This window comes from Tachypleus tridentatus, chromosome 13 (genome assembly GCF_004210375.1).
Source record: "Tachypleus tridentatus isolate NWPU-2018 chromosome 13, ASM421037v1, whole genome shotgun sequence".
Classification (NCBI taxonomy): Eukaryota; Metazoa; Arthropoda; class Merostomata; order Xiphosura; family Limulidae; genus Tachypleus; species Tachypleus tridentatus.
Genome location: NC_134837.1, coordinates 225,081,889 through 225,107,117, shown reverse-complemented (window position 1 = coordinate 225,107,117; position 25,229 = coordinate 225,081,889). Strand labels below are relative to the sequence as shown.

Sequence of the window (25,229 nt, the reverse complement as noted above, 5' to 3'; positions counted from 1 at the left end):
GGATTGACCGTCACATTATAATGCTCCCATGGCTGAAAGAGTGAGCATATTTGGTGCAACTGGGATTCAAACCCACGACCCTCAGATTATGAGTCGAGCGCCTTAACCCACCTGGCCTGGCATGGCCAGGTGTATTAGAACTATACTTGACACTATCTGGCATTTCTTAGGTAATGTAATGATATAAATAAACTGATCATTTTTGGCAAGGGTATATAACAGTTCCTTGTGATGCAAAATGTCCATACATTCAGATCATAAAGACATGCTTAGATTTGAGATATATAATTTTCAAGATGGAGTTATCCCTTATATTTAAAAGCATTGGAAAACAAAATATGGATCAATATATGGTAACTAAAATTATAGAGAAACAGACCTGCAAAAAGTCATACCCCATATACAATAAGAAAAGTGTATGATGTGTAACATGGGAAAATCCAAGAAAATAAAAGTCAATGGCAAAAGACATCTGCTTGGCCCATGCTATAATATGTAACAAAGTTAAAAGGAATCTCCATATGGAAAAGTGCCTCAAGTCACATACACACTAGTTACTTCCATGACATACCTATTCTGCCATCATATATGTCATGCAGCTGGGAAATGAAATAGGTATTCATCCTTTCCAATATGAACAGATTCCTGTTAAGCTGCTTGAATTGTTGTAATGGTTGCTTATCATTATCCTCACATAGAAGACACGACAGAACCTTTTGCAGTGAAAATATATGCAGGGCTATTATCAAGACACACAGTCATAGGATAAAGCACGACAAGAATGGTACTCTTACACAGCATATGAAGCAAAAAACCAGTTGTATTCTCAGTGTACAAAAATAATAATATCTAATATTGTATATTAACTCTTCTTACACATATAGCTAGAATTCCATATTGAAGAAGTGAAGAGTGGTGTGAGAGATAGAGAGAAGTATGTTTCAAAAGCCTCTAAAGAACATGCTTGAAGTGTGACCTCCATTGGGAGGGAACATCTATGGGAGACTACACCAATTCTATACAAGGTATATTATTGTCCAGTGTGGAAAAAGGTAGTAGGAGGTACACATCCAAACAAAAGTATAAAATTATGTTTCACATGGTGTAGAATGGTTAGGGTGCATCTTCTAAGGGAATACACACAAGTGATGACAAAATAAAAGTTGTTACAGACTTTCTAACTCCAAACAACTGGAAAGATTTTAGCACATTCTTAAGTATGCATATCTAATCCAATTAGTTCATTCCAAACTTTGCAACAATTGCTTTTAAGTCAGTTAAGAAGGAAGCATATCAGGTGTTAATGGATCATCCAGTGTAAGGAGGCATTCCAGTAATTAAAGTAGGCTTTATATAAATCCCCTGTTTTGCAACTTTCAAGAAAAGATGAACATTATTTTTTGTATACTGATACTTCAAATGTTGGATTAGGAACAGCTCTGTGTCAGAAACGTGTCATATCATATGACAGTAGAACACTGAACTCTGCAAAAATAAACTATACTACTACAGAGTTAGAATGTATGGATGTAGTCTGAGCTATGGAGAAATTTAAGATACACCAAGTTGGAAACAAATTACAGTTACAACTGACCATGCCACCTTGAAATAGTTACAGACAGTTCCAAAGTTAACTAATAGATTTATGTATTGGTCTTAACAATTACATAACTTAACATCTGAAAGACTGCACAGAAAAGGAGAACAGAAACAGTTCTCTGGTGCCCTATGTAGACATCCTATTGACTCTCCAGAAGAAATCCCAGATATGGACTGCAGTAAGCTATCATCTAAACTTTTTGCCATTGTCAATGTTAACATTAGAGAACAAGTGGCTACTGAACAAGTTAAAGATAATGGATATAAGCATATGTATATATTATAACCATAAATTTGTAAGCCAAAACAAAAGACATTAAAATTAAACAAAATACACTGTATTTTTTTTTAAAAAAAGATCCTAGGGTACAAACTACAATGTGGGATTATAAAAAGTATCCTAGGTTTTGAAGGTGACTGAAGAAGTAGGACCCACACTGTGTTGAGGATACACTGTCTATCAGTCTTAACCTCCTATTTGCTAGTCTCATATAAGAAGATTAGAAATTAGTAGAGCAGGATGTGGGTGCTCAAGCCCACAAGTCCCACATTTATATCACCCTTCACTGCCTGCAGACAGTTGTGGAAAGGGACTGTTCTCCCAAGTTAAAATAAGAATAAGATTAGCATAAAAAGATGAAAAAAAAAATAAAGATAAGGAAAGTAAGATACTATCATTTGGAGTTAAGTAAGATGAAACTTACTTCTTGAAGTTAGCATTCCTGCCTCTAATATGGTAAAGGCACTAATTACCATGACATTGAACCATATCAGTATACTAAGTTTACTGTGATTGTCATGTTTTTATACGTAGCTCAAGGTGTACATCTGCATAAAGCAGCTCAAAGTTCTTAAATGTTCTTATTTTTAACTAAAAATATTATTAGTAATTTTTTCTTTGCCTTTATTCAGTACATTTTTGTATTTATTACAGAATAATTTAATAATTTTATTTAAAGTTTCTTTATTAAATCCTTTAACTATTAATTTTCATATCAGTATATCAGCATTACTGATAAAATATTATCATGTTTTATAAATTTTACAATATCTGAATAACTGTGAAGTTAAAATGGTTATAACAAAAGGGTATGACATATTACTATTTAAGGAAGGTGAACCATAAATTGGAAAGTCACAATGTTTTCTTTTGTCAAAAATATTTATATTGATATCCTTTTTTATCAATTACTTTAATCTCTATATCTAAATAATGTGCAGAACCTAAAGAAGACTGAGCTGGAGATTCAAAAATGTAAACTGCATTTTTTTGTAAGGTATTTGTTCTTAAACTGTAATGGATTCATGACATCAGTATAAAGAGGTAAGCCCATGAGTTAGTATATGGTCCAGAATGGGCATATTAAAGAAGCAAAGATAACATGAGGAAAACCTACTAGCAACTGAATGGAACACCCCATCTCAACAGTCTGCATTATTGGATATGGATATACATAGAGATTGTTGGGATAAGCCACCACCTGAAAACAACTTTGGTGAGGTATCTCCTATAACCCTTGCACTTAACATAATTCTTCACCTGGGTCTAATCTCATAGAAATGAAAAAGCATAAGTAACTCATACAACATCAACCATGGATAGTACATCCCACAGAGGTAGTTTCATAGGTATCACTAGCAGAATGACCCATGGAACCACAGACCTCAGACAACATCAACCTCAACAGAGTCAGTAGGCAAGGGATAATGTACTCCCATATGACTTACTGATTGCCTACATTGTAAAATATGAGAGACAGGTAGTGTTAGCTGGAGAGGCAGACATTAAGTATGACCTAGACTTGAAAAGAACATGCTACTGTAAAGATAAATAAGATATAGAAAACATAATTTACCAAGTCATATCTGGACTAATGTCTGGAGAATGGCAACAGGTATAAAGCTCTACTCTGAAGAAGCAGCCACCTAGTACAGATAGTGGAAGATAAATGTATGAGATGTAGTCCACATGCCTCACATAAGAATTTCCTTCAATGCATGATGATGGTGAGATACCAAGGAAAAAGTAAGGTGCCTAATATAGGTGCTGGAATATATTTCAGTGTAAAGGAAACAGAGAAGACTATGCAAGTCTAATAAGTTGATGAACCCAACCTTTAAGAGTAAAAGAATAAAGGTCACACAAAGAGGAATATTTACAGGAATGAAAAGACCCCAATGGGAACCATGGAGGGATACCATGCAAACAATGTAACAACAATGAGCAGTAATGGAACACGGAGAAAATCAGTGAGAAGGAAGAATGTAGCTCATGAGCTGCTAAAGTTTTGTGTAGAAAAGAACAATACAAATAAAAAAGAACCTGTATGGAATGGAACAAAGTACGTGAAATTTCAGTGGCAAAGATATTAAACAATGCCAACAAGCTAAAATAAGTCTTAAGGCAAAGATGCAAACAGGGGGAGTGTAAGACAGTGAAAAGAATAATGACATTCCAATCTGGAAGAACTGCTCAATTAGAAAATTGATAAATATAAAAAAAATGCAATAAAAGGGGAGACAGAACAAAAGGAAAACAGCATACAGTACCTGGAAAAATTGAAGATGTTGGATAGGGCTTTTATGAAAAAGAGAGAAGCTCCATGATTGAACTGCAAGGTGAGAAAATCCATGAGGAGGAGGAATAGTAGGTCAAGAAGGGAGAAATCACCAATTAAATGACCAACACTGAAAGAACATTCTACTTATGTTTATAGACTGCAAGAAAGAAAGGATTAAAGGTCTGTGCTAAAAGGAAAGCAAGGGATCAAATAAATGCTAGGCATGAAATCTGAGGATGTGAATTAAAACCAGTTTTATCATTATTTTATTGCTGTATGATAAATTTATACTTGTGTGATTGAATGTTACAGGTTGTGACAAACAGAAAAACTTTTTATATAATGATGATGACTACTGCACCTCAAACAATACACACAGTCTTGTATATTAACCAACAGTCTCTTTTTTCATACACTGACTAACTTCAAGCTCAATCGTCAGATAACTCTGATTAACCTTTTCAAAATGAACAGATCAAAGTGCTAAATACCAGATTTGATGAAAAATATTGTATTATTTACACCCAAAAGAAAACCAAACTTTTAACCTATCAGTGACATATTACAATACACTGTTTTCTGTACAGAGAATGGTCTACTTCACTTCCATTTCAAACTTCATTCCCATGGGAAATACTTCAACAAACTTAGCTGTAGTTTTAAGGGGTTTTATTGCACAGTTAGAAAGCCAGAAAAATTATGATAGTTATTAGACATTGTTTCCTTTTTATATATCACCATTCTGTGTTCTTTAGTAGAGTATTTAATTAAATAAAAATTATGTACTGCAGTAATATCATTATCAGAGAAAAAATAGGGTTAGGTTTCCTGAAAACTGGCAGCAAAAAAAAATATCCAGGTAAGAATTATATTTCTTGTTTTTCATGTTTTTCTTTATTTATTATTAAAAAAATAATGAAACTGGAAAAATTATTAGGTTAGATAAGGTTAAATTATGTAAGATAATGAAAAAATATTAATGAAAATTTTTCATGAAATATGCTCTTAAGCAACTTCTGATTAACTTCTGCATTACAAAATTCAATCGATAATGTTACTACATTTTCACCTAATGACTTATAACTTATATGGCAAGATTATTAGTTATATACAGTTCAAAGATAATAAAACAATAAAGTTTATGTAGAAAAAGATGTAGATTGTTATGAGCTTTAAGCTGTTTCACATAAACAAATGTAGTTTGCTCTTACAATACATAGTCATTCTAGAAATTAAAAAGGGCAGTTTAGATTTATTTTGTGTCATTTTTATGGTGATTACAATGTCTATCAAATTGACTGATCCTGTATAGAGTTAGGGAAGAATAAATAATAATAAAGCAGAAACTTTTACTGACAAAAACTTTTGAAATTTATTTAGGAGGTTTTATGGATTATGTGAATGAAATTTGACTATTTTCAGGTGAACAAAAGTATTTTTAATCTACCATAAATCATTTTACATTTAAAAATAGTGAACACTTTAACTCCATATATTCCTGGAGAACTTTATAATGAAGATTCTTTATTAAAAATTCTAGTTCTCTGTCTACAAAAGACTTAAGTGTTTACTGAAAGTTTTCAAAGTTTCAGGAAAATACACAAAACATATTAGAATTTATGGTACAGAAACTCTAAAGGACAATTTAGGGTCATAAACTTGGTAAAACTGGGTGAGTTCATAAGGAAACAGTTTAGGAATCCCTATCCTATAAAATGCATTGCTGACAACTACTATTTTATATTAAAATTAATCTGCAAGCAATACTTATTTAAGGATTTTGTAACATATCTCATACCTTGATTTTTATGTCACCCTGGGCAGTGACTGCAGCTTCACAGTCTGGTTCAACTAAAATTGTACTAAAATAAAAATAATGGATTAAAACTTTTCAACAGAATTATTCATATAAACACAAATGTCAAAGATTTCCATAAGAAAAACTTATAACCTTTTAGTAATTTATATTTCTAAAATGTATAAACAATTTTCTTTGTTGTAGTTAGCCACAGAACTACAGAATAGACTATCAGTGCTGTACCCACCACCTGGTTTTTAGTGGTATAAGACCACATTCTCATTGTTGTGCCAAGAAGGACAAACAAGATTATATAGACATTTTGCAGCTGATGTGTTTTTTTTATATAACTGGTAATTAACAGGGATGAAAAAACAAAATTGCCCTCCTTGAAAATGTTGTTAATTTGCTATATCTTTTATTTTATAATATAAAAATCGGTAGAACTTCATGTTTTTAGAATGCACATGATAAGATCTCTTCAAATACAATCTCAAATCCTAATTTTAACACTGGCTTTTGTAAATACTTGGACTTTTCATGATTTTAGTTACTTTTCTTATAAAAAGTGTTGTGCGCCTACTGTACTTTTTAAGATCTTATTGCAGTCAGCCTACAAAATGATCAAAATGAGCAGTAACTAAAGGAGTGAGTGCCCAATGTTCAACTGGACCACACTACAGGAGGATATGATGACACTTATAGTACCTCATCCAACAGGACTATCAGGTTTGTCACAAAAATGCTCAGCTCCATGTGCCTGGCAGATTATAACCCATTTGTATCAGGATACTTCAAGTTCCAATGAGGAAAGTTGTACAGTCACAGTGACTACTAGTTGGAGGGTTCCAGTATTTCTGTGAAAGACAAGCAGCTGCTCTCATCTGTTTGTAAAGATACTGACCAAGAGCTTACACCAGAAACTAGTGCAAAACTTGGCATAATAATTTTTTTTTACTTCTGTAGAAATGTAAAAAAAGTGTACCTAAGGCCCTTACAAGACACTTCTCAGATATAATCACATCCATATATATCAGACACAATAAGCAGTTGCTTCAAGGCACATGTATAACAGCTATGTCTACTTCAGGGCACAAAACTACACAAGTTATCTGTGGTCTGACTACCACAGGTATCAAAGCCTAATTTTTAGCATTATAAGCTTTCATATTTACCACTGAGCCACTTGTTGACAATTTTAAATGAAGATCAAAAATACTTCTATAAATATGCATTTTTATGCTCTGCAGCATTAAAAAACAGGCTTTTATGAGTTTTACAGGCTCTTTCAGCAATTTCACAGGTTATAAAGGTGAAGCTCCTGAGAAACATGTTTTACAAGTTCTATATATTTGCTGGGAAGCCTGCAAGTAATACAATCAAGATTATTTAATATTGAAGAAAAACAAAATAATCAGCATAAGCCATCAATTGAAATTGTGTACTTATGAATTCTAAACATATTCTGTGCTTACAATAAACATTAAAGAAACATACTTTTCTCATTTTCTTATGATTAGCAGTTTTATTTGTTTAAAACTTACCAATGGTCATCTATAATTATAGAAGGACCGGTGATCACATGCCCATCGAAAAGGTTACATAACAAAAACACCTTAGTATCTTGATAGCCACCTTCAAAGTAACACTTAGTCTGCTGTGGAGAATAATACATAACAATAAATACACCATACACAAAATATAAATATAATCTATATTTCCACTGGTTTGATATAAAAACTGAATCTCTAAAGTTAAATGCAATTTAGGAGTACTGACTTCAAATTTTTAATCAATTTCAACTTTATGTGATGATAATTTCTCTTCTTCCCAATATAGTGTAGCTTATTACAATAATTACATAAACACTGATGTTGAAAATTTATTAAATGATAAAAACTTAACAGACCAATCTGCAATTAAAGTTCTCTACTAGCTTTTACTGTAGGTATTCCATTTTGCTAAGACAAATGTCTTCAGTTTTGAAAAGATAATGACATTACATTGTTTTTTTAACTACATCAACAAATAAATCACATTTCTCTAAAACAAAAGGCATGGAGCAAAAAGATGAACAACAAAAACAGAGCAAAAGATTTCAATTAAAAAAAATTAATTTCTTAGAAAACTGGTAGACACAGCCCACAGATGTCTATCTATTATTTCAAATACTTCATATTGATATTGATATGTTAAACACCATTAGACTTCTGTGGATATGGCCATTATGACCTGAAAATAACCAAAACTATACAGCTTGATTAAATAATGAAATACAGTTTACAAAAGATGCATTTGATTACCATTACTTTCTATTTCAGAAGAGTGAAAGCAACAAATAGAAAGCTTTAGCAAGGCTGAGCACTATCATTTGCAATTCATATCCATAAGTAATAAAAATAAACCATGAACTAAGTAAAAAATCACCAAATCCTCAAATTTAAATGCACAATATATTAGTTCATAAAACTGATACTTTAACAAAAGCAACTACCAATTTATACACTGAATAACAATGCTAAGTAATATAAATCTTTTAACCATGTAAATCTTGAAATATGACATAAAAATCAATGTGCTAACACAACAGTAAGAAACATATGACTATATGATGTTGCACACAAAGAAACTGAAAGACAAAAAAAACAGACTTGTTCAATCTAACATATAAGAAAATCAGTATAAAATATTATATTCCTTCACTTTCAACTCAAAGAAAGAAACCACTAAATAAAATATAATTTTTGTGCAATATACATTATGAACAACAGCATAAAATTGCCCTTTTTAGAAAACACAAGTATCAAGTCATCTTTTAAGTAATGTCCAATTTTAGGTTCAGAAAAAGAGAAAGAATTTCAAATGCTTTTAATATTATTTAATCAATAATGTATGGTTCATTATTATTAATTACATCCTTCCAATGATTCACAAGCTTTTGAATGTCACTTCTATAAAATTCTTGGGGTTAGGAGGTAAACAATGTAGACAGGGTACTTTTGACATCTTCGTGTGTTCCAAGCTCTTTTCCATCAAGATAGTTTTGCAAACTTCGGAATAGATGATAATCAGATGGGGCAAGGTCTAGAGAATAAGGAGGATGTGGAAGTTTTTCCCAGTCTAGCTCTTCAATCTTTGCAGATATGATCCTTGCTGTATGGAGCTGTGCATTATCCTGGTTTAACATTTATGACTGATCAAAGCAGGCCTCTTTTCTTTCAGTGCAACATTCAAGTGCTCTAGCTGTTGACAATAGAAGTCTGATGTAATTGTTAAATTGAGTGGCATTAACTCAAAGTGGATCACACCAACAATATCCCATCAAATGTTTAACAAGACTTTCATAGGGTGGAGGTCCATTTTGGGCTGTGATTTAGCCAATTTACCCGCACTGAGCCATTGTCTGCAGTACTTAATGTGTTTATAATATATCTATTTTTCATCTCCAGTCACTAACCTGTCCAAAGAAGGTGAGATATGTTCATGAGAGTGTAGAGAAGTTCAAATGTCTACTCTTGCTCTAAGGTTAAACTCAAATAATTCATCGTTCACACTGATGCATCAGACTTTAGAAATGGAGCAGTATTTCTGCAAGAATGTGATGAGCGATTGTTTCAATTCTATCCAATCACAGACCCTTTCTATCCATGTTAGTGTAATATTTTCTGTTTTCCATACAAATCAACAAATCACTGAATTACTCTCTCTATATATTTCTTAATTAATTTCAATTCTGTTTCTTTTTTTATCTACTAGAATTCCTGGTTTGGGCAATTATCTGTTTGAAACCACTGAAAGCTGCTATATACTTAATTGATAAAAGTTAAGCAATAACATCATTTAGTTTTGTTCAGTAATGCTTAAAATGCTCTTATAATATGAGGTGGACAGTCATCAATAAATGGAACACCATTCTGCAGTTTTGGGATATCATTTTAAATCTTTTAAATGGGAACTTCCTTTGTGAGTAATGAGAACTACTACCCTGTGATGGAACAAGTATATCTGGCTACCACATTTGTCATTTGGAAAATCTATCTCCGTAGGAAAGTGTTCATCATCCAGATGAGCCATCAATCCTTTGCATACATTTAGAGGTAAAAATCAATTGAGAAGATAATGAGGTGGGTATTGTACCTCTAAAACTACTAGTTCCACATTAAGGCCATTAAGGGGACTGCATATGTTGGTGCAGAATAAACAAACAGACTTTGTGCACGAACTGAAAAGTCTTCATATATATTATTAAAAAAAAAGTAGATGCTTTTCTTGAAAAGGGATTTATTGTTAGACAAATATGACTGTTTTAATTTAAATTTAATCCAAATGTTATGATGTAGATAGTTGATATAATGTTAATGTTAAATTTAGTTATTTTTTAAAACTAAGAGTTTATCATAAGTTTGTTTAGGAATCAAATGTTGTGTAATTCAGTAAGTCAAATTGTTGAATTAGTATGTTATTGTATCATGTTACTAGAACCTTCCAAGTTTTTCTCATTGTTTTAATGGAATGTCATTGCATCATAATATCTAGTAATGAGCAAAATATTCTTGATCTTTGTTGGGGTATAAAGGTAAAATGAAAATTTAGTTCAATGTTTACCGTAAAGAGCATATAGTGGTGATTCGTGTGGTGAAATTATTATAGACTGTATTGAAATAACAGAGTAGAGAAGAATAATTCATTTCGTTACGTATCTAGGTGTTTTACAGTGTGTTGGACCATGTGAACTTGTCAATGATGTCAGTACTAATATATACTATATTTCATTTTTTTAATTTTCTGAACTTCTTTCAGAACAAATTTATTGAATTAAATTATTTTCAAATAAAATGACATAAAAACAATTATTTCAATATTTTATCCAATTGCTCTGAGTGCGTTTTTAATTTTAGTACGAACTTTAAACTCATAGCCTTGTTATCTTGACAAATTTGAGTTTGAAATACTGTTTTGAACTCAGTTTTCTCTAAATAAATTTCTCATATAAGACCTTAAAATCTGATGCTTTTCCCAACTGCCTTGATATTTCCAGTGATTTAAGGAGAAAAAAAAAAAAAGAGATCTTCTCTTGTTTACCCAAGTAAATCCCTGTAATAACAGTAATAAGTTGTGTTATACACTGAGATTTCATTGATAAATGCTGAGGGTTACAAAACTTTTTTGTCAAACTTTGTCTTCAAATTCTTGCCTTCCAAACCTGTATGCTTGGATGGGTATCAAAGTGCAAATTTTACAACCTTCTATAGTGTCATTCAATATGGTATTTAGGATCTGATGTCAGAGTTATGATATGAACTATTCATTTTACCCTACACTACTTAGTTAGTGATAGTTTGTGGTAGAGGAAGTAAACATCAGATACAATAAAAAGGGATACTGAAAAAAACTGTAGATATACATTCTAGAGGTTGTATAGGTTATGCAAATGCAGTATAAAAACTGTATAATGGGCAAAAGTATTTTTATTTTCATGTGAATATCACTTTGCACTCCAACTGTTATAACCTGAGACAAACTGAAATAATCAAAACATAGGTATATCCTGTTGATAAATACTTTTGTAACTCATCTAATTTTGGGTGCAAAATGGATTTGTACACATTATTAAAACTTGCCAAGTTTTGTATAAATACACATAGTAAATTCAGAATTATATTTAACATTCCCTTTCCAAGACAGGACTGGTCCAAGTGTTTAGAACTAATTCATTTTTGATTAAAGATGGAGACACAGAAGTTGGCTGTTATGTTAAACAAGTGATTAAAGTAAATTACTTTCACATCCCACATAGGTTTGTAAGTTTTCCACTTTTGTTCAGTGCTATATGGTCTCATAAGTAGAGTTTCTGTTATTTTTTAGGTGCAGACTAAAAGTAAGTGAAGCCAATTAAATATTTTAAATGCATTATCCATTTTGAACAACCACAGTACTTGAGATTACATATGAGATTTTTAGTTATGCTGCAACTGGCACTTACAATAAACTATCCACAATAAACATCTAATACTGAGAAAATATAACACATGATGAAATGCATTATTGGACAATAAAAACTCACTTTTACAACTTTTCAGTGTTTTAGCTTCTTCCTACAGTTAGTAACAAGAAAGATAATAATAATAAAAAGAAGTTAAATAGAAAGTATGTTCTGAAAACAAAGAATGAATGAACTGTTTACATATATCTATGAATTGGCAATATGAGGCAATGATAACATATCTTCCTAAAAATTTAAACCTCAATGAGCATCTGTTACTTCCAGAAGAAAAGTAAAACATTACAAGCTTAAGTCTTACTTGCTACAATCTTTTAAATTAATCAAGAAATATGGGATAACAAATTCTAAAGCATCATAAACATAAATCTTACCTGGTAAGACCTTTAAAATTCATAAAGAATTATGAACTTACAAACTCCAAAACACTACTAGCTTTAAATTTTACTTGCTAGAACATGTTAAAATCATAAAGAAATGTAAACTTACAAATTCTACAGGTGGTGGAGTTGTGGCCTTTTTCAAAACTGTTGGCATGCCTACACCACTCTTACCAGTTCCTCTCACTCGAATATCATCAATTATAATGGATCGACCATCTATGTTAAAGCCAAATTCTTGCTGATGCCTAATAAATTAACATAAGTTAATCAGATAAAATATCAGAATACAGAGAAATAAAAAGTGAGTTATTAAGCATACAAGAGAAATTAATGGCTTGGTATATTTATTAACACCAAACAAATTGAAGAGGTAAATGAAAAAGATGTAAAGAGTAAAGTAGAATAATAAATAATGAAAAAAAAATTTGTCCAAATGAAATGAAGGAACAGAAGAAATTTATAAAAGTATATAATTATCCACACAAAATAATAATAAAGAAAAAAAAAGATTTATTTATAAAAAATGAAACAAAGTAATACAATAAGGAGATAGTTATCCACATTTAATAAAAAAAGGATAAATTATAAAGAGCAAATGTTTACACACATACAGCAGGTTAACACTATGAGTAAGGTTGTGCATTAACAACATGATGAAACTCATTTGTTTAAAATACTTGTACATAGCTATATATGGACTATATATGCTAGACTTTTCTAACTTTAAACTAATAAAAAAAATGTAAGACAACTAGTCAACACCACCAGCTATTGGTCTACTCTGATTAATTAATGGGAGTTATCATTACTCTTTTATTGTCTCTAACTACCCTAAAGTATGAATTGCTACTTTTCCTTTGGCAACAGCAAACAAACCATGAATCCTAGAATCAACAGTCTGAAGCATTATTACTAAGTCATGTCCAGTGCAAGATATAAAATTAAAAAATAGAAATAAAGAGTGTATTAATTAATATAAATGAAAACAACTTACATTGAATGATATAAAACAAAAAGAAGAGCAAAAAAGATATCTATCTACACAAAATACCTCAGGAGAAAGATGTCAAAATAACTTATATTTGCAACATAAATAAATGAACGTAAAAAAAAAGTTTTATACCTTAGGTAAGTATTTATTTCTAATATTACTTTGTGTCATATATAAATATAAGATCAAATTTCTACATAAAAAAATTGATTTACTTTTTGGTAAATGATATCAGTACAATCACAATATTATCTTCTTTGGGTTTAGCAAGCAGCCAATGTAGTCACAGATATAAACACTACATTTACCTACCCCATTTTTTAACCAAAACTTGCAACAAATTAAAAGGTGGATCCAGTTTTTAAATATTTTATATCTTGCACAACTTTGTGTAAGAATATCCACACAAGTATATGAATCAAAAAGAGACAAATAAGCAGTAAACAAAAACACACAAACCAAAAACATTTGCGCACATTCAATTCTCCAAATGTTGGGATAGATGTATCAATTTGGAAAACAAAGGTTGAATAGCCAGAATAAAATAACGAGACTGTGGAATTTTTAAGTAAAATTAATTTCATGATAAATCTTGCACAGCTGATCAAAAATAAGGAAGGTATTTTGTATTTCATAAATTGACTGAGTTTCTTTAAGTTCAATATAAAGAGAGTGGAAAATGTGAATAAATGTCTGACAAATAGAAAGTAATGTGTGCAAACTTGCTCATACGGAATCACAGTTGGTTCTACTGGAATGCAGATTAATTTCTATAGAACTAAAACACAATTATGTTAAATCATATCTTCCCAGTAGAACTGACCAAATAAAGCACACTTTAATTCAATGAGTAAGCTATCATGCTTTGTCCAGTCAACAGTATAACTTTGTGCCCTTTGTTTTTCTGCAGCATTAATTGGCTGTATCATTTATATAATGTCAATTTGGCTAGTTAAATGATATTATAGTACTAATCCTTTCAAACCAAGTACTACATATTTTTGTACAATCCTCCAGGACATAATAGAAACTACCTACTATATAGAACAAAGAAAGAAATAACTAAACAAGGAAACCTTAATGACTTTTTTGGAACACGTGTTGCTGCCATTCTATCACTGAAATTAAATAACCAAAACATTTTTAACATCTCTACATCATTAAAGAAAGTTTGCGTGCCTTTTAAAATTGTCCTCCTTTCTCTGTTTCAGACTTATTCTCAAACTAACAATTCAACTTCATGGAGTAAACCTACTACATGACCCCAGAATGACCATTGAAGTTTTCATACAATATTAAGGGTTTTATAGGTGTATGGGCTGGAATTTTTCTACAATTGGTGACTATTACTTGTTGAAAATAAATTTGAAAAATAAACAAACAGCATGCAACTTACTTGTTTTAAAATAATATATTCAAAACAAGTCCAATGTAAGCACAAAAATGTTTCACATCATGGGATATCACAAATTTATGTAAAACTCTACAAAAAATTCTCTTTTATTGTCAAAAGTACAAAGAGACTGATTCAATTACTTTAGAATCCAACTGACAAGAATAATTGTTTTTCTATACTCTTATCACAAATTATCAGTGAATAATACACTTACATTACCTCATGGGTTAACACATTTTATCCTGAACTTTATATAATTAAATCTTTTTTCATCAAAGTCCACACAGATGGATCTAATTACTTTAGGACGCCCTTTGACAAGACAAATTATTCCACTTATCTCTGTCACATTGTGAAACTCATTTTAAGATATCACCCATTAAAGTTAATCACTCACACACAAGCTAACCTCACATTTTCAAACTCTTTTTCTGACTGAACTTTATTGGACTAGTGTTTGCTTGATTGCTTGTAAGTATACCTTGCCCAACTGAAGCCTCAAACTTTCCATGAATTATAAGACACCATGATGTAACAATACTTACACACTGAGAAAAACTTACAGGAATCAAGGAAGATGAAATAAAAAATACTACAACTATTGAACTACACACGATATTCATTTCTTACTGAGTTACACAATGAAATTTGTCAAATGCTTCAAAGTTAATGGCTAGCAATTTGAACATTTAAGTTAACAAACGAAAATGTATGTATTGCTATTCAAAATCCTCATGGCACACTTCTCTTAAGTATGTGTTTATAACCAAGAGAAAAGCACAACAGAATAATTTGATAATTTTTGATTTTCTAAAATGCATCTTTGAAACCTACAATAATAAAATATTTTCCTTCTTCATTTGAAAGAATAAATGAGGCTTAGTAAGAACAACTCAAGAGTTGAAATTAATTTTGTAACATTGTAAGTACATGAAATTATTGTTTTCATATACATTTACTTACTCTTTTACATTTTAAGAAAAATAACCAAAAAATAAGCTTTTAGGAGTTACTAGCAATAATATATATATATATATATTTTGATAAGGACTTGCATACTTTGTGCACCTATAATACTAAATTCAATTCACCCTGGAAAAATAACTAACATCCAAATTCCTAACAAGTTTACTCTATTGGCCTATACTTCATACAGAACCATGTAATAAACAGTTCTCATACTTATATTACATTAGACAATTTTCATTGCAACTACTGTACAATAAACAAGTAAATAAATCATTTTCTGCTGTGTTCCTTGAGCCAGGATTATGATAAACTCTGTGGGAGAGTTCTAGTAATTGCACAACACAAGCTTAAGTGCTATCAAATGTATTGTATTATGGTGTTGTGTCTAATGTTAGATGAAGTGATTCATTGTTTCATAATTGATAGGTTTTTCTACTTCAGCTTCTAACAGTAAAATAAATATAAGAAATAGATGTGAAAAGGTGAGAAGCAAAACTCTCAGGAAAAGTACTTTGGAACTTTATGATCATAAAGTAGAAAGAACAGTACTACTCACCTTATTTCACTTTTTTCAAGCTTTAGAGTCTTACAGTTGTTACAAGGTAATTCAAACTGATAAAATACAAAATTATTCTAAAACATGTTCGATGTTCATTTAGGATGTTCAGAAATTATACAAATGAAATTTGAAAATTTCCAGATCAAGTACTTAACTCAAAAATAACCTTATTTTGGAGCAGTCAATATCAATTCCACATATTCACAAACAAATATTTAGTAAAAACACTTATTAGAGATTTAGAGTTTTTGTTTAGAAAATAACTGTAATGTTTACCAAAAACATTAAAAATGTTTTGATGATATATATATATATACACACACACAAACATGTTAAAAGTAACAGCTGGATATATATATGAGAATTCATCACTATTAGGGAAAAAAATAAATGAAACATTAAGAGGGGCACACAGAGATATGGAACATAATAGAGAAAACATTAATATGCTGATTATGCAAAGTAAAATAAAAAGGAAAATAATGGTAACTATTAAAATATAATTGTAAAATAAATATGTAACAAAAACAAAGGCAATTCTGCAAAATTCAATTAATGGTAAACATAATCAAAATCATTAGAACTATAAAAATCCTTTTAGATAAACCTCATAATACAAAATTACCTTAAAATTAGTCATGATTAAAAAGACCTTTCAATATACAAGAAAAATTAAATCCTTTGATTGACTATCAAATACATATTCAGAAAACTTAGGTTTATAAACAATAAAAAAACATTCTTAAATTACCAAAGAACATCATGCCAGCATAGATTAAACAGTGAAACTACACAAGAACGCTTAAAAACCGTAATTAATATGTATAAGTGCCATGGGTACTATTCTTTTAAAAAAATATTTTAATAACTTATTGGTAACCATGTGAAAGAAAATACTTTAATAACTTATTGGTAATCATGTGAAAAAAAAATAACTATAACAAGGTGCCAATAAACAAGTGAAAAGTTTACAACTGTTATACCAAATATAGAAAAGTTAAAATTATGTAAATACTTATTAAAATAAACAATACAAAAATACAATAAAGATGAATCTACAAAATGTACATTCAGTTTTATTTAAGGCTGGATATCAAGTTCTTCAAAACTGACATCACCCCAATTTATACTGGACCTCATATAATTCTTCTCTGCCTTAGTTCAGTTTTTTCAATTTACTTGAACTTGCCTAGCATTACTTGATAATGGTAGACAACTTCCTGACAAGTGAATTATCAGGCAATCACATGCTTTATAGTCACTGTCTGGCAGTGATACCACCAGGATTTCAATATTCTTGTTTCAAACACCTTCAAGGGTCTCAATTGGAAGCTCATGCCTCCCAATCTGGCCTGTTAAAGATAAATGAAGTAGCTAAACCTGTTGAAGTATTATATGCAGCTGGAGAAAATGTTGGTTATCCTATGGTGCTTTTATACTTCTCAGCCAATTTTAATTTCTTTATAGATTGTGAATATTTATATGAATCATGAAGAAGCTTATTGATGGTTCTCCAATTTGAAAACTTAGCATATTAACTACCTGGATTCTGCAAGCTGTGTTGCTATGCCAGTGTCTCTTACAGCACTCGCCCAATATACATGTGACATACTGTTGTGTTTTTAGCAACCAATATGTTTATGTAATTTTCTATAGCTGCTACTGAATAGACCCTGTTCAAGTAAGCAATGTCACTTCCTTCTGCTAGGAAAAAGTCACACTCAATTTTCCAGAATAAAAAATATTCAACTTATCCTGTGATAACCCAAGATTGTAAGTTTCAGTATAGAGTGGTAATTGAAATTTGATGATGAGGTACCCATTTACAGAAAATAAAAGTTTGGAGATGATTCAAATGAGTAATGAAGAGAACTTCATTATAAATGTATGAGCCAGAGACATGTAGGCTGATCCTGCTCTCACCATACATCTAGGAAAACTCTCCAGAATTATTAGTAGGAGAGCACTAGCTTCATCCTCTTCTCCTGGAGTAGAATAATGAATACAAGCATCACTCAGGAAGAATAAACCTCTGTCTACCATTGAAAATTGGGACTGGAAAGGATTCCCATGCTCTACTAGGAAAAATAGGGAGAAACTCACATTGGAAAGTCACAAGGAACAATGCTCAAAAGACACTGCAATAGGTAAACAATGTTTCCTATTTTGAAAAGAAAACTGACTCCAATTTATTCAATCGAAGGATGAACAGGGATGTGTGGAAAAATGCTCTTAAGCTTATCTCATGACAATCCATGAGGGATAGTCCAGTAATGTATTTGTATTTGTGTTATAACTGTGTACAACTTGGAAAACACAATAGGTGATCTTATGGAACACCCTATCTCAGTAAAGCTTGTTGCTATCAGAAAAATTTGAGATTGGTTGACTGATAGGTAGTGAGAGATTGGAAATAAGCAGTTGGATATAAATCTAAAGGATGAAAGGGATCATGAAAAAAATAAACACAAAAGAAAGTAAATCACTCACCTCATTCACAAGTGAACCGAGGAATAAAGAATAGATACAGATGGTTGCCTAAACCCTTCTGAGGAGGAGACCACCATATCAAGTAAATAATAATGAGATATAAGTGTGAAATCTCCTTCAGTAAGTAATGCATCCAAGCTGTCAGGGATACTGAGATGTGTCAAACTTCATGAAATGAGACATGAAGAAATTTCCATCCCTCAAATGAAAGCCAAGTGTAAGCAATATGTGCCAAATGATAAATCCAACTGGTCAAAGTGATAGGGGTAAGTCATGTGACCCCTTAGACTTCCAATGCATAAATAAATAGTGATATGAAACTCAAAATTCTTCAGTGTATGCAATATAAGATCTAACAGCTCTAACCAGACATAAAAGACAATTTGGAAAATAATATATATAAAAATGGGAAATAGAGAAAAGATCAATAGGAGAGAAAGAATGATTCCCTTCTCTAGTTGTTGACATTTTGTGAAGAAAGGATCTATACAGTTACAACAGAACATATATGGAATATTAAAGAGTCTTGTGAATATGAATCACAAACCCATCTGCATGCCCTCTTAATCAAAAAGTGACATATGGAACATGACGACATTGGTTCAAAGGGTGGACAAGATAAGGCATGGAGAACCACTGAGATACCCCAATTAGAAACCTGGAAAGGATTGAGAATGGTTAACCCGAAAAGATTTTTGAAGCAATGACAAAACTGTGGACTCAAAAACTTTATGTCTTCCAGAAAAACTAAAAGTAGTTGACAAAGCCAATTTATACAAAAAAGGATTAAGATGCCAAACATTTGTTGAATAACCATATCAAAAATGGAAAACCTTACACACAGTAGAATGAAAAAGAGTAAAACCATGTCTGAGAGACTATTTATAATGAGTAAACCATTTCCATTCATAAAAATCCATTGAAAAATGCTAAATAGACTATGTTAATAAAGATGCCAAAATAAAGGTCAATCCCCAATGTTGTATGTCATCATCAAGAATCCATGATGTTGTATAGTGGGTTGTATAAAAGCCAGGCATGAAGTTGGAAGACAGTGACTGCCAAATGAAGTAAGTCCAATCAAGACTGACATAAGATAGAAACCCAGAGAATGGAAGATGGTGGCACTCCCGAAGATAGTGAAGGAAGAAAAACCAAGGCTGTCTAGCCAATGTGGCACCACTAAAGGAATTCAACAGTCTGAGGAGTGAATCAGTGCAAGAACCTTGGATAACAGATGAATCAGAGGGAAAGATGAAGACCTGTCCAATGCTGGCTGAGAGACTCTATACTCAAAGTCAGATGGGAGATAGACATGAGACTAGAAGGATGAGAGTTGGGCATTCCACTCAGTGGTGAAAGTAATGACCTGAGACAATCCGAGATGGGACCATATCAAATGAAAAATTTGTGGATGAAGCATTCTATCTGTTAAAAGATCGCTACTGTGATATGCTAACTGATCAACTACTAAATTTCTAGGCCTCAATCGGGCAATACACACACACACACACACACACACATACATATATTCAGTAAAAATAATTACATTTTAATGAAGTTAAATAGTAAAATAAGTAAAATCATAAGGAAGGACAGTAAATCCAAACCTCTGACTAATTATATAATTTGTTATTTTAACTCAAAAACAAATTAAACAAAAATTGCTGCATCAACTGAAACAATCTCAGGTTACAATTACAATGTGGAATTATAAAATAGATCCTAGGTTTTGGAGGTGATTGTGGGAGTAGGTCCCATATAGCAGTGGGGATACACCATCTATCAGTCTTAACCTCCATCTGCCAGTCTCACATAAAAAATGAAGAATAGCAATAGATACATAATTACAAATAGAAATTAGGAGAGTGAGATGTGAGTGCTCATGCCCACAACATCCCACATCTGCCTACAGACAGTTGTGGGAAGAATGACTGCTCTCTCAAGTAAACATTTAATTGAAATAAAACAAAGAAATAAGGTACTACCATTTGGGAGTAAGATGAAAACTTACCTTTTGATGTTAGCATTCCAGCCTCCAATATGGCAGAAAGGCACTAATTGACAGCACAGCAAACATACTATACTAGCATGAAATATCTCATCCAGCTGTCCAGACTAGTATAGCTCCCAACCACGAATGGCAAATGCAGGTTAAGACTAATAAACCATGTATCCCCACCCCTATATGGGTCCTACTTCTGTGATCACATTCAAAACCTAGGGTATCTTTTATAATCCCACCTTGTAGCTTGTACTGTGGGATCTTTTCAATTGATGCAGCAATTTTTTGTTTAATTTGTTTTTATTTTGGCTTGCTTTTGAGTTAAAATAACAAATTATATATATATATAGGCAGTCAAGTTAACCCAAGTAAATTAGTTTATGGAAATAAGACAAAGTTAATGAGAAAGATATTCAAGCATATCTAGACTGTGTTTCTAAGTTTAGCCATAAAGTATGTCCAGTAACAACATTTAAATTGTAATAATCACAAATTGCATAGTAATAATTACAACAGAGTATAGAAAAAAAAATGTTTTGTCAATTGTATTCTAACTAACTGAACCAGTCTGGGTAGACTTTTGACATTAAGAGAATTATTTAAATTTCTAGACACAAATGTGTCACCCTATATGCTTTCTAAATTGAAACAAAATAGAAATGGGTATCTTATGATGATCACATGAGCACTGAAACATTATTAAAAAGTAAAATAAAAATAAAACATCCACTCAAAAGCTGTACCTTTGGACTTTTATTTAAAGAAAATACTCTGTTCAATGGGAAATAGCAATCTCAGATTCTGAAACTTAAATTATGCCAATGACAATAATATTCCTTATATCTCAAAATTTAACATTTGTATTAGCATTCCATTACATTGCTCTATAATTTATGCTCCTGACATACCTAAAATTTCTTTAAAAGTTTAATTGGGTTGTCCAATTATTCTTTCTTATTTGAAAGGTTAACCTTTCTTTGACTAACCAGATTTTTTAAGTTGTGCATACTTTTCATTTTTAATTAGGTTTTATTTTTTAATACTGTATATCAAAGTACTGTTGCCAAAACACTACCTATGCCTAAAACATTATTAACAATATATTACATATACATAAAGGGTACCACTAACCTACTGTAGAAAGATGACAGAAAATCTCCATAGCAGCTTGTCCCATTACTGGCTTTATAACTAGATGCAGAACACATTAAGCCATAATCTGTTTTCTCATAACGCATATGAAGAAAAGGTTCTGTTTCAATTCTTGACCTAAAATGATAAACCCAAGTTTTAGTGCACATCATCACTGTAATAAAATTTCATCAGTGTAGTTTTCTTGATTCCAAGGAAAACACCTTTACCACTACAGAATCTTACTATAAACATGTGAAGGAATATCTGGTACATTAAAATTATAATTATACCATAAGATTAAAAATGTCTACATTAACATTTAGATAAATCATTTAACATGGGTCTGAACACTCACCTTTTAAAATAAAACAATTATCTAATACATTCAGAGAAAGTCATTAGGTATGTAAATAATATCTTTTGTCTCCTATAATACAGAATCTATATGAGCATATCACAACTTAAGTAGGGACTTGCCCTCAACTTATGTAACCTTATTCAAGTAATGAAACATCCTCTAACTTACATCTGAATTACAGTAACTGAAAATGTATTTCCAAGGGATACTTACCCTTCTCTATTCGCAAAAAGCTTTCTTGATTTATACTGCCCTCTATTGGTGGAAATATTTAGCTGCCAATAGCCTTAATACTCCATCATACATTCACATGTTGATGTGAGGTATCTGCATACTAACTTGCAAATGATTATGCAGCAACCCTCCACCAGTAGGAGTGCAACACGACCTCCATCATAACTAGCACTATCTGATCATGTAGCTGTTAACTACTCTGAGATTGGTTAGATCATACAAACCACACCAGAAGTAAGGAAATGTGAAAGGAGGTAAGTATCTATTGGAAATACATTTTCAGTCTAGGATAATGTTAACTTTTAATATCATACTTTACCTCTTCTCACAAAAACTAAAACTCATATTGAACAAGTATAGGGTGAGTGAGAAAATGATCCCCTTTTAGGAAGTGCCCAAATAAAAACTCATGGGAGATCACACCACTTCTGAATCAGGTATACTCTCTAAAAAGGGATGGAAACAAAAGATGAACCCCCAGAAAAGTTACAGAAATAATGGGAACCCATGATGTAGAGTAGACAGGACATGACAAACCGTAAATCGAAGCTCAACTTCAACCAACACTTGGTGGCATCAGAAATTGTACATCAGTTCTGTAGTAGGAAGAGATTCCTCTACCTATTCCCACAAGAATGAGCACTAGCAGAAAAGAGGAGCTTCTGTACCAAGATCTCACCTTCATCACCTTCAACATCATATCCACCAGGAACTGGCATCCAGCAAACAGTAGAAAGGTGGAAGGAAGTCTGAGGTGGGTGTTCATTTTCAGTCAAAAACTTGCTAATATTGGGAATTCTTCATACAGTTATATGGGTACCCAACTTTACACCAGTGGGAATACTTGTGTCTCACCAAGCTACAACCAACACCAGATCCACCAGAAATTGACATGCAGTGGACAGTAAAAAAAAAGTCCAAATTCTGGAAGCACTGGAAATTTATTCTGTCTATGGTAGGAGGAGGGTGACCATTCAAACAAATGTAGGGTCTTATGAGTCTCATCTGGCTCCAACCAACAAGTGCTCCCCAAGAACCAACATCTGGTGGGTTGTAAGAGGGAGCCTCAGCCGAGAGGGCAAACTATAATTTATACACATGGTTTTGTGCTACATTCAACACCAAGCAGCATCTAGAATTATACATTAGGTCTATGGTAGGGATGGTTTCATACCATCTAAAGTGTCAAAATCCCACTGCCCTACTCTCGACTGAGTGGTATTGTGCACACTTGGGGAACAGGCCTCCATGGTCCACCACCTCTGCAGCTAGAAACTGGTAAGTGGCAAAGAATCCTATACTCTTGTATAAGAAGAAAAAGAAATAATGCACTGAAAAGTCCAGAGGACTGCAGCATGGGAGACATTGCACTGGATTGACAACAATATCCTGCTTTGAGAAGCTGAGCAATAGCTGATGGAATGCATCATTCAATACCACAGATCATCGGAGGTGAGAAGCAATCCTTGTCTGCTTTACCTATGTTAGACCATGAATATATGGTCAAGAAAATACATATTTATAAAGCAAAAGACTGAAGTATTTCTATGAGCTATCTTGTGGAACACCTTATCTCACTGGTTGGAATAAAATGACTTGGTAAATGTGTTATGATACTATATTTTGAAAAGAAAGAGAATACACTGACAGTGTCAATCAAACAATATCTGGCAGTATCTGGAATTGTACATTAGGTCTGTGGTAGGAAGAATTTTCACATAACAGCCATCTAGCATGGTATATGATCAGAGGCCCTACCATGCAGATTTAAGACCAAGTATACCTGGTCAGCACCACTTACCACACAGTGGGATACAAACAACCAAGAAAGGCCCCTTCAAAGAAAATGAATGAAGTACTTGTCATCACAAAGAAACAGAAGAGTGAAAAATGGTGAGTGGAGGTAGACAAAACCCGTGTGAAATAGTCAGAAAATAAAATAAACAGCACTCCAAGAAAAATGAGGTATTATGTGGGGGGAAAGGAAAAGAACATTTCCACATTCACCAACCAACCAATCTGAGCCACTACTCCCAGAAGGAAGAGTAAGAAAGAGAGAATCAATTTGTGAGAAAGCCAGACATCCATGACATGGTGGAAAAGATGGCCCTTTCATGAGGAGCAAGACAGGAGGAAAACACAAACCATCCAAACTGCAAGAAGCCATGGAGAAGTCCAGACTGAAAATACACAATCCTTATGGATCCAAAAAGGAAAGTCCAAATGCAGGAGAGAAGTTCGTGAAAAGAAATGCATCACATACAACACCCTCATCCTCCACAAGCAAGTAGGAAAAAACCCAAGAAATGGTCAATTACAACCCCATGGCAAAATATAGAAGGCCTAATAAATGGTTCAGATTCAACCAAGTGATTATAGAGCTCAAGTCCATGAACATCAAGGGGAAAACAAACAAATGGGAATAAAAACCCCAAATATAATGATCTTCCTGTACAATGGCATATAGGCAAAGCAAATTCCAAGCTTTCTCTTAAAAACCCAGGTGGGAAACACAAACCCAAAAAGGAGAGAAATGCAAAGAAGGGCCAGGTGAAAAATGATCATCTGAGAATCCAATGACCTGTGAGAATTACTTTCAAATTTAGGCAAAAGTAGTTAAAAACACTGTTTTACCCTAGCTGAATGAGTACAAATGTGTGTATATGTTGTAGAACAAAGCCATGTTAAGCCAATGCTGATTCCACTGGGTGGAATTGAACCACAAACCCTAGTGTTGGAAGTCTATATAGG

At 32.2% G+C, this 25,229-nt stretch overlaps 1 protein-coding gene across 1 annotated transcript in view; it reads right to left on the bottom strand.

Annotated features, from left to right (window-relative positions):
- Positions 1-25,229, bottom strand: part of LOC143237662 (5-oxoprolinase) — a 214,426-nt gene that overhangs the window by 91,346 nt on the left and 97,851 nt on the right. Inside the window, exons 15-18 of the mRNA XM_076477158.1 lie at positions 21,884-22,021; positions 12,449-12,587; positions 7,503-7,615; positions 5,959-6,022 (exon numbers count right to left, since the gene is read on the bottom strand). Coding sequence (XP_076333273.1) covers positions 5,959-6,022; positions 7,503-7,615; positions 12,449-12,587; positions 21,884-22,021 — 454 coding nt within the window. The remainder of the gene's footprint in view (positions 1-5,958; positions 6,023-7,502; positions 7,616-12,448; positions 12,588-21,883; positions 22,022-25,229) is intronic.